Raw genomic sequence first — 17,211 nt, forward strand, 5'->3', positions numbered from 1 at the left:
CAGATGCAATGTTTGCTCTGAGGATGTTGATGTAAAAGTTTAGAGAAGGCCAGGAGTTGCATTGTGTCTTTGTGGACCTGGAGAAAGCATATGACAGGGTGCCTCGAGAGGAGCTGTGGTATTATATGAGGAAGTCGGAAGTGGCAGAGAAGTATGTAAGAGTTGTACAGGATATGTACGAGGGAAGTGTGACTGTGGTGAGGTCTGTGGTAGGAGTAATTTGTAACAGACGGGTATCAGCAAGAGTGAAAGGTAAGGTCTACGGGACGGTAGTGAGACCAGCTATGTTATATGGGTTGGAGACAGTGGCACTTACCAGAAAGCAGGAGACAGAGCTGGAGGTGGCAGAGTTAAACATGCTAAGATTTGCATTGGGTGTGACGAGGATGGATATGATTAGAAATGAGTACATTAGAGGGTCAGCTTAAGTTAGACAGTTGGAAGACAAATTCAGAGAGGCAGGATTGCGTTGGTTTGGACATGTACAGAGGAGAGATGCTGGGTATATTGGGAGAAGGTTGCTAAGGACAGAGCTGCCAGGGAAGAGGAAAAGAGGAAGGCCTAAGTGAAGGTTTATGGATGTGGTAAGAGAGGACATGCAGGTGATGGGTGTATTAGAACAAGATGTAGAGGACAGAAAGATATGGAAGAAGATGATCCGCTGTGGCAACCCCTAACGGGAGCAGCCGAAAGAAGAAGAAGAAGAAGTTTCCTCATGTGTCTCCCCATAAAAAATAATTGCTCACCCCTGTGGGGCCTTGATTTCTGCAAATCAGGTAGAGCTCCACCTTTTGGCTTCTTATTGAATCTCATAACTGTAATATTTCACTGAATATATTTTTAAGCTCTTTTCTAAAAATAACTTGTCTTTGTAAATAATATTTATTCTTCCAATTCATATCTACTGTAATTGTTGAATTGAAAAATGTTGTTTGAAGAATCCATTTTTCTCTTACAAAAATAATTCTCTACAAAAGTCATGAGTAAATAGCCTTCACCATAAATCACACTGTTAGGAGATATCATATCCTTTGGCAGCTATGGATGTATGCTACAGATAACACTGTCCTTATCTGTTCTCTTATAGCCACAAACTTTTGAACCTTTTACCTTCCACCTTTGTCAATCTGTGAACCAAAATTTGTTTTTAACAACTATTGTCTGAACAATGATGTTATCCTTGGCAAAAAGGTTTCATTCTGAGATACTCATCTCTGTTAGGAAAGCTCTGCTTGGTGTCTCAGACACCAGTGCAAAAACCACTATATAATCCTTCTTCAAGGATATGTAACACAATATGTACTCCCAAGAACTTGCACCTGGCAGAGATGCCATGTGCCTGAAGTTGATAGAAAGCCAGGATCATCTTCATTGGCACATTAATGAAGTTATGGAAGAGCAAAAGAAAATCATTGAGGAGTTTCACTTGCTGAGGGCTACATCTGACTCACATGATAATTAAATGAAGTCAGTGGACAACCAGGTTGGAAGATTAACTAAATAAAATGAGGATATGAACAGAAGAAATAATACTGTATCTGTAGAGTGGAGCTGAGATGATCTGTGGAAAATTGAAGAACCATAAAATTCCTGAAGAAGCTGTGGCCCCTAATTTTTCCAGTTTTCTGAAACTGAATAGTCTCATACACACATTTCAGATTTACCTACCCTCACCTTTTCCTTCAGCCAGCATCGCAAATGGAAGACCTATTGAACAAACTGTGACCCCTCATTTTCCCAAATCTCTGAGGCTTATTTCCTGTTGCTGCTATTGTACACACTGAGTAACTGCACATGCCTGAGACATTTGATTAGGAAACCTTTCAGCTACTGTATGCAGACCGACAGACAATTTCACAGAAGGCTAAAAAATGTTCATATTTAACATTTCAATGACAGCAAATGTTTTTTTTTTTTGGCTGGAATGTGGTGGAGGGGAGTTTGTTTTCAATTTTATACCATGTTTTGCTCTCTGTTTTTGGGCATTCATTAGATTGAACATCCGTGAGGGTTGTGGGGAACTGTGTGAGTGCATCCCTAAACTAGTGCAGTGGTTTAGAAAATAAATTGATACATTTCTATTTAGGTTCTAGACATACTGCAGAGGTGGATATGTCTTACCATAAAAGACCATAATGAGCAATACTAGAAAAAAATATATATAACTCCTATAACTTGGCATTTATTTCAAATTCTAGAATAAAAAAATCTGTTTTATTATAAATTCAAATTTTACTGAATTTAAGTGATTGATTTGCACTTCAAATATTATCCTTTATATTGCTGAATAAAATGTACTGCTCATGTAACATTAACATGGTACACTTATTCACATAAAATGGTAAATAATTTGGCCTAGAAATCACGATATTCTAATTTCAGTCACTGCTATGGATGTTGGTTAAGTTTGAAAATGTACAAATGTCTATTCCTGGAAAACTGGGCACCGAACATGGTTTCAAATCTGGTTTAGCATAACTGGTACTATATAAAAAGTCTGAATACTGTATACACCATTTTAGGGCATCATATAGAAATTCAAATTGGGAGTATAATCTGTTTTCCTATAGACTGTACAGTATAGTGTGTTCTCCATTTATTTCATGTATTTGTACCTTCACATACTGTTAGCTCCCTGAATGCACTGGGGTGGACATGCTGACTCCAGCCTTTAAACAGAAAGTAATGTTATATAATCAATTAGTATATTGAAACCAATTCCTAGTGTAACCAGTATGTTATTCTCCTCAGAACTGAGCTGTTTGCATTTGTGAACGCCACAACTCATTTTTATTAAGATAAACCTTCATATTGCGTATTTTCTCATCTTGAATAGATGTAGACTATGATGAAAACTTTTGATTCAACTAATTGCATTTTAACAATATTTTTTCAAACGCATAATGCAATATGTTCCTACTTGTTTCATAAATCCTAAAGTGTAAAGTTTTTGTATATACCAAAGGATAACAAAAATGTGATAATTTTTCTTCCTGTCTTTTGTTACAGAGCTTGACAATAAGATAAACTTATACCTTTCATTGCCCTTATTCAGATGCAAAACTCCAAAATCACTTGACCTCACATCGTGTTGTGTTGGTAGAAGCAGTCAACTACTGTTGAGTTTTAAAGGTTTGAAAGCAGAAAAAAATAAGCAGTATACTTTGTACTCAATTAGGATATGCTCAGTTTAAGCAACAATATACAAAACTGGGTTTGAAAAACATAAACATGCCTTTAAGAACATGTTCAATTTTCAATATATTTCGGCACTGAATTAACATTTTAATACACACCTATTAAACTACGGTCTAAGCCCCAGGTGACGGACAGACCGCTCTTTTAAAGTGTAAGATCGTACTCTTCGAATTCCCTCCTCCAAGACTTACTATCCCAGCGAGCAGTTGGGCTGCTTTCTGTGTGCGCTAGCGCTGCCGTGGCTCCACGCAGTTGAACAAGACACGAGGGGCGGGCTTAGAACGACTTCGGCCAATCACAGCCGCCCACGATCTAGCGAGGCGAAGTTCGGGACAACTTTAAAGGCTGAGTGGGCAGGATTTGTGTTTATCCGGAACCGCATGCTTACAAACTGAAGAGTTGAAGTATTACTGCGATAGTTTTCTGAATTTTATTAAATATTATTAATACGACGATGGTGTCATTTGAATACCGCATCAAGAAGATATTTTCTTATCTTCCATTTATGCTTGTAGTAATAGATTTGCAATACGAAGGTAAGCATTTTTAGTTTTTTAATAATACTAAAGTGTTGCAAACCACAAACGTGTGCATATTGAGGATAAGCAATCCGGTAATGTGTACTGAGCTCCAGCTGCTAGTAGGGATTTGATAATGTTAGTGAGCGTGCTACGGGAAGGATTGTCACAGTATTCTCATTTCGTCGTGGCAGCTATTAGTCTACAATGTTATATGTGTATGTGGTAATACTTTTAAGTGTGTGTGATGCCACCATGCCCAAACTCTTTGATCTATGTAAGTGACAGCCGTTTGCCTGCATCCCATGAAATACACCCGCGGACAAATGGAAGTACGAGATTTGTACCACGGGGCAGTGTATCGTCTGCTCTTTTCTCGTGCGTCTGCTTCGTTTGAACGAGAAAAGTTTATGTTTAAGGGCTGGGACGACGTTACTTGATAAAGTAGAACTCCTCCTCCAGTAGCAAAGCTGACTTGTAAATTGCGAAATCATTTCTGTCTATCCATTTACAAATTTCGTAGACTAAAGTTGTACCCTAGGTGCTTAGGCGCCTAGTCTTGTGTGTGTGTGTGTGTCTGTGTGTATGTATATGTTTTTATTTATTTTTCATTTTAAGTAGACATTTAAGTTGAATTTATGAGGCACAAGCAATTCTGCCAAAGTTACATAAAGCAATTGTTAGCAATTGCTGTGGTGTAATTCTTACGTTTTAAAATGCGTATTTCACCTTATGGGCTATTTAACTCCTAAAGTCTTTGGATGGAAAACCATTTAATCAGACCATTGCCACTGTCGCCCATCTTTCCTTGTTTATATCACTTAAGGGAGTTATTATATAAAGCCGAATATTCTTACGCTTTCATTTAAGTAGAATTTGCGGATGCACAAATCAATATTTTATATATCATAGAGATTATACCAAATGTAAGTAGAAAGAATTTTAAGTTGCTATAAAATCGTCTATTGCTAGTGTTAATTTTTTCCACTGAACCTGACCATGTGTGTGCTTTACTGCCTTATAACGGTGCGGATCAGTTTTGTGTTCTAGTATGCTAATCAGCATTTTATTGATTTGATTTCTAAATAGCATATAAAAATAAACCAATGTTTTGAAACACAGGTATGAAAGTCTATTCTTGGAAGCAGTAACATGCTTGTATATGGCCAGTTTTTTTTTTTTTTTTTGTTTTGCTTTCATTTTTAATGGCATAATAATATTAAGAAACTTGATTTATGTTAAAAATCCTCTTTGATTCATAATAAACACACTGCATGTAATGTACTGGTGTCCCTGTTTCTCTTGCAGCTTTCAGAACTGTGAGGTTCCCTGTGCTCAGATCATGTTAAGCATATTTGAAAATGTGTGTGTATATAATTTTTCAATAACGTTGTGGCAGTTTAATGTTTTATAATTATTTGTAGGTGAGACTCTTGTGGAGCAGTCATTTTGTCTACGTTGGTACATACTTGATATATTTTCCTGATATACAGAGAGGTTTATTTTTAATTTTGTGTGACTAATATATATTTCTCTGGCAAAGAATGATGGTATAAGTGATCTTAAATGAGATATCTCAGCAATTTGAATAACTCAAGGTAAAACAATATGTCTGAAGTGTTAGAAAATTTAACCCAATGTCACAGAATTTTGTTATTTAATAAAAAATTACCATCTAATCAAATTTTCAAGGCTAAATCTATAAACATTTAGAAACCTTTATTTTAAAAAATGACACACATGTGATGTGCACTTAATCTTAACTTTTTTTTTTTTTTATTTTCAAAATCTTTCTTGAAAAGATATGTAAAAAAAAAAAAAAGAATTGGAAATCATTTCTAGGGTAAACAGAATGTATAATTCAGTACTGAAAGCAAAGAAGCACTAGCCAGTTATTTATTTGAAATTCACAGATTTTATATGTGCAAGTGTAGTTCTATACTATAGCTATACTAAAGAACTTGATGTTGAAAAATATCTGAAGCATTAGCTTTCCTTTAAGGTAATAAACTGATACAGCAGTTCACTCCAGTAATGCCTACTGAACATTCTTGTTAACATACTGTACAGTAAGAGCCTAATTTTTTTTTTAATGAGAACATTTACATTTCTGTCTTTAGAGTACAGACTATTCACAGCTAAAACCATATTGCCAAACCTTCTTTTATATATTTTTTTTTTCCCACCCTGAATTACAAGTTATCTTAAATGGCTGTTATCTAGACTAGTATTGGCTTTCAGCCAGGAATCACGATGTCTTAAAAAGTGATTGTTAAACCCAATGTTATAATTTATGAGTGTGAAAAATGTTATTAATTCTAACTTGAAATTCATATGCCAATAAAAGAAAATAAGCCTCCTTGTAGGCAACAGAGTATTTTTTGAGTGTGCAATGGCTACTGTGAAATGCAGTCTCTTATTTAGAACTTGGTCTCTAACATACAGCTAGTTGTGTATATGTGTGTGTGTATATGTATGTATGTATGTATATATATGTGTGTGTGTGTGTATGTTTAAATTGAAAATGATGCTGCTAATGTAATCTTTCAGCAGTGAATGTAAACAACTAGTTATGAGTTCTTTTTTTTTTTTTTTCTCTCTCTACAGAAGGGTGTGCCTCTTAGGGCGGAAGTAGGTCTGTCATTACTTTACACATACACTAGATATACTGTACAGTTGCTTGTATTTTTGACAACATGTCTAAAATTTTTCCCACTGTGCTACAAGTAGTTGTCATTTTGTATATATGTGTGTGTGTGTGTGTGTGTGTTTTGCCCTTCTCTTCCAATAGAAACCCATCCAGGTTGAATATTTTACTTTATTATTTTTTTAGCTTCACCTTACTAAAGTTTATTTAATCTGGAGTCCTGCTGTATTATGTTTTTTTTTTTTTTCTCTCAAATGGCTGTTATGGCAGTGAACCCTGACTACTTCTTCACTTCATGTGTGAACAGATCTTTGGTAAAATCAGGAACTAATTGTATGTTCTTTGCCTGTATACTCCTTTTGCCTCACCCCTCCGATCCACACAGTGGTATAGGGTGAATGTCTCTGGCTTTTATTTCTATTACCGGTTTACAAATTTTATTTTTTTAAAATATAAAGTTTAAAGTAATAGTTGATTTGCAGTATATGCATGTAGGTACAAGAAAAATGTGGCTTTACAGTACTAACTGGGCCTCCCTAAAATCCTACTGTTTTGATCAAAATGAAATCGTAATAGCCTGCAGATTACACAGCAACAGAAAATGGCTTGCTTTGGGTCAGTGAATGCAACTGGCCAACCTTGACAATGGAGAGAAATTGGTAGACTTCAAGTCTTTGTCTTGATCAATATGATTTTGACCTTTTAATAAAGAACCTCCACTTGGAACAGATTTAACTTTTCTTGTCATTCAAAAAATGTAAGAACTAATGGTGAACTCTGTATGTCTCTTCATTTGCCAATACTTACAGTACAATTGTATTAGCTTTGATAAAGGGAAAAAAATGCATAAACAACCTGGAATAGAATTTCATGTATGACAGAAGAGAGGAAGATCCTCCCACCCATGTAATAACAAATGGGGGTTTCACCAGAGGATTTATAAAGAATGATATGATCATAAGAGAATCAGATTTTCTTTAATGATGTCAAGTCAAGTTGGGGAGCATGCACTGGTACATGGTATCATTACCATGTGATTTACTCAACCTAGGTAATTCAGGACTGTTTCATTTACTAAACATTTAAAGTTTAAACCTATTGATGCCAGTGGTTTTCTCTACTGCTTGGGGCAGAACAAAATAACTCCAAAATGTAAAACATCTGGTCTTTGCATGGGTGGACCACCTAAATGTGCAGCCTGTAAACATCACTGCTGTTTCTAATGTGTTAAACCATGATTCATTGTTATAGCTTAATTGTCTGCTATTGGTAGGCAAATAAGTAGAGGCCTGATCATACAACTGATGGAGAAACATTTTGAAGAAATGCTGGAGTAAAAAAAAAAAAAAAAAACTAACTCTAATAATATTATACGATATGCTCAAAATGTATAATATTCCTACTGATTTATCTGTTTCAAATAGTTTCCTGTAAAATTTTAGATGACCATCAAAGTCAATCAGTAAGAAAAGCGAGAATTTAAACTATGGCAGAAATATTTTACTGTTGTGCAGTTGTGTGTACCATGTTCAAGAATAAGGAGCTCCAGTCAACTTGCAATAGCTGGGTAGCACAGCTAGTGGTTTATAAATTGCCAGTTGTCCTTTTGAAAGCTCCTCCACCATAAGTGTACTGCTTAGGTGCAAGCATATTTGTGAATGTACTTTGAATGCACTCATTTTCTTGAATTTTAGTTTTTGGCGCTCTAGCTATGTAGGAAGAAGCAATCGGAAAGGCTACAATAGCTTGAACTTTGTGCAAGCAAATAGTAGATGAATGTCTGTAAATCTGCCAATAAGTGCTGCCCATAAATTTATTGTATATATGTATGTATATGTATATATATATATATTTTTTCTGTGTGGTTTAAGTGCTCAGTGGGTCTAATCCTATTTTAAACTTGAATCATTCACTACTAACACATTTTAATCCTTAGAAAGTGGTTGTTTATTAAAATGTCTGGGTTTAGCTATTCCTTTGTTTGCTCCTAAACAGATGACAAACGTCTTCAACTCTTTGTTTTTTTTTTTTTTTTAGAAGTGAAATGCAGTAGGAATGCAGAAGTTGAAAATCATCTTGAAATGGGAAAGAAACTACTTGCTGCTGGACAGCTAGCAGATGCTTTGTCTCACTTTCATTCAGCTGTAGGTTTGTATCTAAGTGTGTGTGTGGTGTTTGTTCATTTTTGAACTGTTGTATAATAGGTATTGTTCCTTAGTGTAGAAGAGTACAGATTTTTTACAAATGAACTTTCATTTTCAAAAACGTATTCATATTAAACCTGTGTGTAGTGTGTTTTTTTATATAAAAGATTGCAGTGTGCCACTAGCGTAAATCATATTTTTTTTTCTTCTTTTGTTTAAAAAAAAAAAAAAAAGCTGTACATTTTTAATATATACATTGGTATATGTTGGTTATAAGGGGTTACAAATATTAACAGGGGAAGGCAGAAGTTCATTATACTTTATATGTTATTTTATAACACAAGTCAAACTGTTGACAAGAAAAGGTCATTCAATTAAGCAAAGTTTGATATTTTGCAAAAGTTCGGCATATAGGGATTGATAAACATTTGAAAGTCTCCAAAGTACTACTGTCTTCACTACTTGGTAATTTACTTTTATGTTTCTGTTTTTTTGAAAGAGACTTTTGTTTATGCGAAATTTTCCTTTTATCAGTTGCCATCTCTGCCAATGTGTTCTACTTAAAATTCTATTAGATTCACTTTACTAATTCCATTCATAACTTAATACTGTAGAGTTCTGTCATGTTGCCTTATTTAATTTCACTTTGATAAACAAATGTTAAATTTGTTCAGTTATTTTCCTTATAGCCTTACAGTCTAGTACACTTATCAACTGGACTTCTTTTTGTGCTCTTTAAATTCCAGGCGAAGCCTCACAAATGCAGTGTACACTTAAAAGTAATTGCTCCTGACTTGTATTCCACACACCAACTACGTAAACTAACAATGTATTGGTCTCTTTAATCACTTCTGTACACTGTCTAGATGTGCGGAGTGACTAGTTTACTATGCTCCTTAGGTCCTAGAAAGTTTCTTGCCTTCCTATTAAGTAATGTAGTTTTTAATTTCTGTATGTTTATGCGAAACATCATCTGCCCTTGTCTGAATTCCATCCTGGACCATTTTTAAAGATTTTTCTTGCTTTAGGGTTACTCTACTATAATGCTAGTTTAGTGCTAAACTTGGCCAGTGCTTTAGATTAACAAGTTCATTACATTTTTCATTGAGATTATTGTATAAACTTTAAAAGAGCAGCAGGTCTAGTATTGATTCATAACAGAATCCAATTTTTAATTTCCTATTTTTCCAGGAGGAAAAACTTATTCATTCTTGTAACCCTTTACCTTCTTTGTCTCAAAGTTTGAATCTGTACAATACACCTTGAACTTTTATTGGTATGATCACTTGACTCTCACGTAGTACATTTTATGAAAAGCTTTTTGAAAATAAAGAAATATTTACAGTACGTTCCTCTCTGATCAAATTTTAGTTCACCTTGGGAGACCGCTCCAACAACTGAGGAGTGGTGAGAGTTGGCAATTGCAGGCCTTGGGCACATATACCTTCCATCTGAAACTTGTTGTGAGATGTTTTGAGATTTTAATCTGACACTGCTATTAAGCAATTGCCTAATACCCCTTTGCCCCTTAAAGCAAATACATTCTTGCAGTTCTATTTTTTTTTTTTTTTTGTTTATTATGTTAAAGTGAGGTCACATTTTTGTTTATTTTAAATATTAGCACATTTTGTGATGCCTCAGGGATGTTTTTAATTCGGTGGTGTACTTTTTTGCTTTCTTTTCCCATCTTATATGCTGTGACCAGGAAATGTAAATGAGACACTATACATTATTTATTAGGGCCACATCTCTAAAATGGACCCCAAGCCAGGTCTGCAACCATGCCACCCACTAATCCAATTTTTTTTTGTAGAACACTGCCATGGTATATATTGCACAACTCAGTTAAAGTTTCTAAGTTTGTCAAGGTAAATCTTTTAATACATATATACAATATATTTAAACATCCTATTGGTTGACACTATTTGTAATTATTATTCCCACCTACCCATAAGTTGCTCCATTAGTACTGTCAAGTGACTTCCTAAAATGTAGTTGTGTTTAGCTTAATTGGTGACAGTTTATTAGCTGCATATGAGCTAGTGTATACCTGTGGAGTTGTGCCCAGATATGAACTGGATTCTTGCATAGGGTGACTTCTGCTTGGCTTCCAATACTGCAGGGCTTTGTACCACCCTTAGTTGCGTTTATCTGTCATTGTTTAAGATGCAAGTTATATCCATTTGACTGAGTTTCATTGTACAAGTGAAACATACTACTATGGCCAAACAGCTTTATGGGTGAAATACTCCCCCCAAATGTTTAGTGTGTTTATCATGAACATATGACTTATGTGTGTGTGTCGTAATGTTTACATGGCCGAAGGTAGCTGCTCGGTAAGGTTGTTACCTATACTTTTGTGTCAAAAATTTTTTGTGCATAGTACCATTGCTATAGAGGCACATTGTTGTACTCGAATTCTTGTTAGTGCAGTCCAAAAGTCAATTGAGTGTATTGCTAAAATGATTGACTGACGCCCTGTCCAGGGGCTTTTCCCTGTGTTTTCACCTGATGCTTGATGGGATGTTTTTATTGTATTTACTTATTTGGCTGATGCCCTTATCTAAGACTACTTACAAGGATTATGATACAATTGGTTACATTTCTTTTGGATTTCCAGTTGGAGCACGGGTAGGTCCTGTGACTTGTTCATAGCCACACACCGTGTCTGTAGTGGGATCTGAACCCAGAACCTCAAGGTTTGAAGTCCAAAGCCTTAACCAATGCACCACACTGCCTTCATAGTCACTGGCTTCCTCACGACCCTACCCTGGATAAGTGGGTTAATTGAATGGAAATTTTAGTTTTAAAGCATAGTTGAAGAAAATATGCATGTGCAGAATCTCCAATAATGCCACCCCACCAACTTTCATCTTAACTCTGTAAAAGTTCTGCTTATGAGTAAAACTGCATGTCTTTTTTATATATATATATATATATATATATATATATATATATATATATATATATATATATATATATATATATATATATATATATATATATATATATATATATATATATATATATATATATATATATATATATATATATATTTTTATATATATATATATATATATATATATATATATAAAAAAAAAATATGGTCAGTTAAGTAGTAGAGGAGGTTGTTAATCAACAACAGGTGCAGTAGAGGGGCAACAATGAGATGGACCCCAAAAACAGGAATAGTTTAACAGGTGGAGGCCACTGACATTTTTCCCTCCTCATCTTTTCTGACTGTTTCTTCACTAGTTTCACATTTGGCTACAGTCAGTGTCACTACTGGTACCATGAGGTGATACCTGGACCCTACAGAAGTTGCACAGGTAGTCCAACTTCTCCAGAATGGCACATCACTATGTACCATTGCCAGAAGGTTTGCTGTGTCTTCTAGGACAGTCTCAAGAGCATGGAGGAGATTCCAGGAGACAAGCAGTTACTGTAGAAGAGCTAGACAGGGCCATAGAAGGTTCTTAACCCATTAGCAGGACCGGTATCTACTCCTTTGGGAAAAGCAGAACAGGATGAGCACTGTCAGAGCCCTACAAAATGACCTCCAACAGGCCACTGGTGTGAATGTCTCTGACCAAACAACCAGAAAGACTTCATGAGGGTGACCCAAGGGCCCCATGTCCTCTAATGGGCCCTGAGCTCACTGCCCAGCAGCATGCAGCTCGATTGGCATTCGCCATAGAATTGGCAGGTGCACCACTGGTGCCCTGTGCTTTTTACAGATGAGAGCAGGTTCACCCTGAGCACGTGACAGAGAAGCCGTGGAGAACATTATGCTGCCTGTAACATCATTCAGTATGAGCACTTTGGTGGTGGGTTAATGATTGTCTGGGGAGGCATATCCATGGAGGGTCACACAGACCACTACAGGCTTGACAAAGGCACCTTGGCTGCCATTAGGTATCAGGATGAAATCCTTGGACCCATTGTCAGACCCTATGCTGGTAAAGTGGCTCCTGGTGCACGACAATTCCTGGCCTCATGTGGTGAGAGTATGCAGGCAGTTCCTGGAGGATGAAGGAATTGATACCATTGACTGGCCACCACACTTTCCTGACCTAAATCCAATAGAACACCTTTGGGACATTATGTTTTGGTCCATCCAATGCCACCAGGTTGCAACTCAGACTGTCCAGGAGCTCAGTGATGCCCTGGTCGAGATCTGGGAGGAGATCTCCCACAACACCATCTGTCGTCTCATTAGAAGCATGCACCGATGTTGTCAGGCATGTATACAAAAACACAGGGGCCATACAAACTACTGCGTACAATTTTGAGTTGCTGCAATTAAATTTTGGCAAAATGGACTAGCCTGCCACGTAATTTTTTCACTTTGATTTTTTGGGGCGTCTTTGAATTCACATCAAAGTGTTCCTTTAATTTTTTTGAGCAGTGTTTGTTTTATATATATATTTTTATTCTCTTTTTGGATAACATTGGATTCTACCTTAAGTTGCTTGTATTCTTGGGTAATTCCTTCTAATTTTATTATATATTTTTTTTTTCCCCATTGACAGAACTAGATTCAAAAAATTACCTGGCTTACTACAGAAGAGCCACTGTGTATCTTGCAATGGGCAAATCAAAATCGGCACTGCCAGATCTCAGCAAAGTGATTGAACTTAAACCTGACTTTACATCGGTATGTAATGGTGTCTCTTCTATGTTCTGTGTGGAGGTTTTGGGGCTGTCAAACTAATAATCTTTAATTGTGATTAATTACAAAATGTCTTTCAAATAGTCTCATCTTTAACAGTTCAGTAATGCCCAGTAGGTCCCTGTGAATGTGACTGTTTAGCTGCTCAATCTACAAAGAACTGTGCCTTTCAGATAAGTCCTTGATACTTGACACAGTTGTACTATGTGAAGGTGATGTGGAAGAATTGTCAAACCTCCCTCAATAATGTCTCTTAGCACTGTTTCCTCTGCTTAATTTAGAGGTCAGCAGTCAGATGTGATCAATTTTGCCTTAAATAACAGTAGTTAATACTTTTGTTTCATTTCGGGCATAACTCAAGTTGTACATTCATGGATTATAGTTTGACTCAGATTTGTCTGCTTAACATTATAGTTTTAAACCGTGGCATCGTGCACTTTACTGTTAAGTAATAAACCAAAGATGTTGTACATCTGATATTTTACTTTGCTTGCATTAAGCTTACAAGTATCACAGTTTTTTTTCTTTGAAAAATCTGAGAGTCGTACATTAAAAGCAAGCATTGTAAATTTTTAATATTTTTCAGCCATTGTTAACAAAGTAGCTTGGATCAGAACCCCCCTTCACTAATATAAACCTAACGCAATTAAGTGAACCTAATCTTGGGTTTCTGTTACTGCTAACAGTTGTTACACTGCATAACTTTATGTAATAGTAATCCTATTAATCAAAGCACATGCAGCACATCTACAGTAGAATATTGACACATACAATACTGTATGTAATAAAATGTTGTGTGATATCTTTAAGCCAGGGGTTTTCAGTCTTTGTTCTTGGTGTACCTCCTGCAGGAATAGGACAGCTCTGTGTGTGGTGTGTGTGTGTGTGTGGTGTTGTTTTTTTTTTTTTTAAACAATGCAAATTAGTTTTACGCTTTGGTTCTGTTAATAATTCTGTATTCAAAAGCTGTGAAGATGGAAACATAAACTATTGATTTTTTTCAGTTTATTCAGCAGCTTGCTTAAGCACACCAGTTTACACTGATTGTCAAAGGAATATTTATTTATTTTTTTTGACAACATATCCAGGTACATAAAACAAACATTACTTTTAAAAATGTATTAATTACTTATTAATTACAAAAGTAACTGTTACTTATTTTAAAATGTGTTACAGTGTGTTACTTCTGCATTTTCCCTCTAGTAACAATATAAGACCCATACTTCTAATCAAAATAAATCTATTTCCTTGAGCCAAAAGAGAATATTGCAGCATTCATTACTACTCCATTTCAGATCAAGATGCTAACATAAAGCAGGATTCCGTGCTATTCTATTTTATTATGCAGGTTTTAATGCTTCTTATTTTAAGCATTTATTTCTTAGGATGTCTGTTCTAGAGTTGTGTAGAGTAGAACATAAATTCTAATAAGCTTATTTTAAATTTAAATATAGTGGACAACTACTTCTTAATTAAGAAAATACTTTGTTCTTTATGTGCTTTGAAGTAAATAACCTTCATCCCTTCGGGGTGCATCTCTGAAGATTCAAGTTATGAAAACTAGCTGCTGTGCTACCTGTTAACACTGTTTTAACATATCTGTAGCAAATAACTGGACTAAAACTAAACTGACACTTGATTAATCATGCTTCTGTTCCTGGATTGCACACAAGCACACTCTTTCTTTTCTGATTAGCTGTGCAGTTGAGCCCTTGGCACATGCAAAATTAAATGCATAACTCTTAACTTTTTTCAGTTATTTTCAGTTGATTGCATATTACACATGTATTTAACCTCTTTATTACCAGCTGCTACCGCCCCAGCAGGCTAGTCTTTAGAAGGGGGAAAAGAAGGCTTTTTTTAAAAGTAAATATTAGTATTTTTCTGTCAGTAAAAGAAGTATTGTAATAAGTCTCTCTATTATATAAAAATCCTTTGAGATTTTTTTCAAGTCCTGCAAGACGAATCTTCTGCCCTGAGATTTTTTTCAAGTCGTGCCCTCCTCTCAAACATTTACAATCAAGATAATGGTCCTCTCACCTCTCATTCGTGAGAATGCTTTTGTGAGGGACACTTCCTGCGCTCTCAGCTCTTATAAATTTGAATGTTTTTCTCACTGTAAGTTCCCAATAAAAGAAGACTTATGTCCAAATCTTATTGAAGTATTTCATTGCAAAAGGTTGACAGAAAAAATTAGTACGCAGGCAATCTTGGCACCGAGAAACGAAGTCAAATGAATTAATGGCAAAAATGCCGATTGGTTACACCGCAGATTGGTTAAATGCGTATCAATACTATACTGAAACAGTTGGTGGTGATCGTGTGGAAGAAGAAAACAACAACTTGCAAAATCCCAAAGAATAACAACCGTTAACACCGTCCGGTCTTCCAATGCATGAATTACTATAGAATAACTTTTGCAAAGACAATTAACAAATCTCCGAGCCAAACATTTGAAAAAGTTGTTTGAATTTTGTATCTCTCTCTATATTTAATCACAGACAATATGTCTGATTGATACATACTGTATGTAACCATTCCTATGAAAATAAAAATCTGTTTAAATTGTACATCTGCATCCCCATATGCATTCATTGCATAATCTGACTACATTAAAAAGTAATCTGACTATGCACACAACTTAATGCATTTCCCCCAACATTGCAAGAGACAGTAGTGGCCAAGCCTGCTAAATATTTTCTTGCTAACCTTAGCCAGGGCTGAGCATTTGTCCTTCAGTAGCCTCCTCTACTGTAACATGCCAAGTTAATGTCCATTTGTTGCTGAAGTCTGTATGTCTCAACAACTTATTTATCATTGACTGGTGACAGTTTTTGGATTTTCTTTCAATGTGGGTCTTCTAGTGTATATATCGTTCTGGAGGTCCTTATCAAGAAACCACATATTAAATGATTAAGCAAAGCTGACCCCAGTGACCCACTGCTACTATTAATAGACTTTGATTTGTTTGACACTGTTTCATTAATAACGTGTGAAGTGTGGTCAGATTAACCAAATTGAATTAATGTGTTTTAGGTGTTGTGTTACAATTTTCTGTGATTATATTTTAACAGTAATTTTTCCAAGTATCCCTATTGTCTTTCAGTGTTAAATTGTTGTTGAAATCTTACTAGGCACAACTAAAAGTGAGATATTAATTCCCACCCTCAAATATTTTGCATTTGGGGATTTTAACAAGTGGTTAGAGTTTCTTGTGTGGTTGTGTATGTCTTTGTTATGCTTATGCACATGAAATGCTGCTTTTTTTTTTCTCTTAAATTTGTAAGAATAGTAGTATGTCTTGATAAGGAATAAAACTTAGGAAACCTGAGGTGTGGAAGTAACAGGGAGTTGCGCTCTCTCTGAGCCACTGCGAGTTTTGAAAGACTTCAATTCAGAGAAATGGGAGTTAAGTATCACTCATGGAGCAATGGAATTGAACCGCAGCTACAGTCTGGAGATTAATGTTCATCTTCTTCATCAAGACTTTTTGTTCCCTCGGGCACAGCCTATGTGCAGTTTAATAATAATAATTTATTATTATCTTAGCACCTTTCCCTTTGTGATTGAGGACTTCTGCTCACCTGTATTGATATATTCACAATGTACTTTTATGTAACAACATTGTCTAATTTTTAAATATATAGGTAGCTATCTTTTTTTTTATATATATATAACCTTGCCAGGGCCACAGCTTAAATATCAAGGGATATCAATTAGCACAATTAAGTAAAGATAGTATTAAAAATCAATTGTATGTGGTAATGCATTAATTTTGAGAACTGTAATATACATAAGTATGTTTATAATATTTCCAAACATAGTTAATCCAGTTCAGAGTTGTAGGGGGCCAGAGTCTGTCTTGGAGCCAGCATTGAGCAGGGCACCAGTCAAAATCACTGGGCCCACTCGTACACTTGTCTTAGAATAGATAAACTTTATGAATCCCAAGGGAAAATTCACATGCATACAGAAACATAAAGGATACAGAGGACAAATAATACAGTCAGTCATTCAATATGTAAGTAAAAC

The 17,211-nt window shown here is 35.5% G+C and overlaps 1 protein-coding gene across 2 annotated transcripts in view; it reads left to right on the forward strand.

Moving 5' to 3' along the window:
- The first annotated feature begins 3,547 nt into the window (after positions 1-3,547).
- The window catches only part of dnajc3a (DnaJ (Hsp40) homolog, subfamily C, member 3a), a 54,850-nt gene continuing 41,186 nt past the window's right edge, over positions 3,548-17,211 (forward strand). The window contains exons 1-3 of one of the 2 annotated variants that reach the window (XM_039745400.1): positions 3,548-3,734; positions 8,401-8,511; positions 13,040-13,164. In XM_039745400.1, the coding sequence (XP_039601334.1) occupies positions 3,653-3,734; positions 8,401-8,511; positions 13,040-13,164 (318 nt within the window). In that variant the 5' untranslated portion in view covers positions 3,548-3,652. Of the gene's footprint in view, positions 3,735-8,398; positions 8,512-13,039; positions 13,165-17,211 lie in introns of those variants that run through there. The other variant, XM_039745401.1, reaches the window with a different exon arrangement.

The sequence above is a fragment of the Polypterus senegalus genome, chromosome 2 (assembly GCF_016835505.1).
Source record: "Polypterus senegalus isolate Bchr_013 chromosome 2, ASM1683550v1, whole genome shotgun sequence".
NCBI classification, from domain to species: Eukaryota; Metazoa; Chordata; class Cladistia; order Polypteriformes; family Polypteridae; genus Polypterus; species Polypterus senegalus.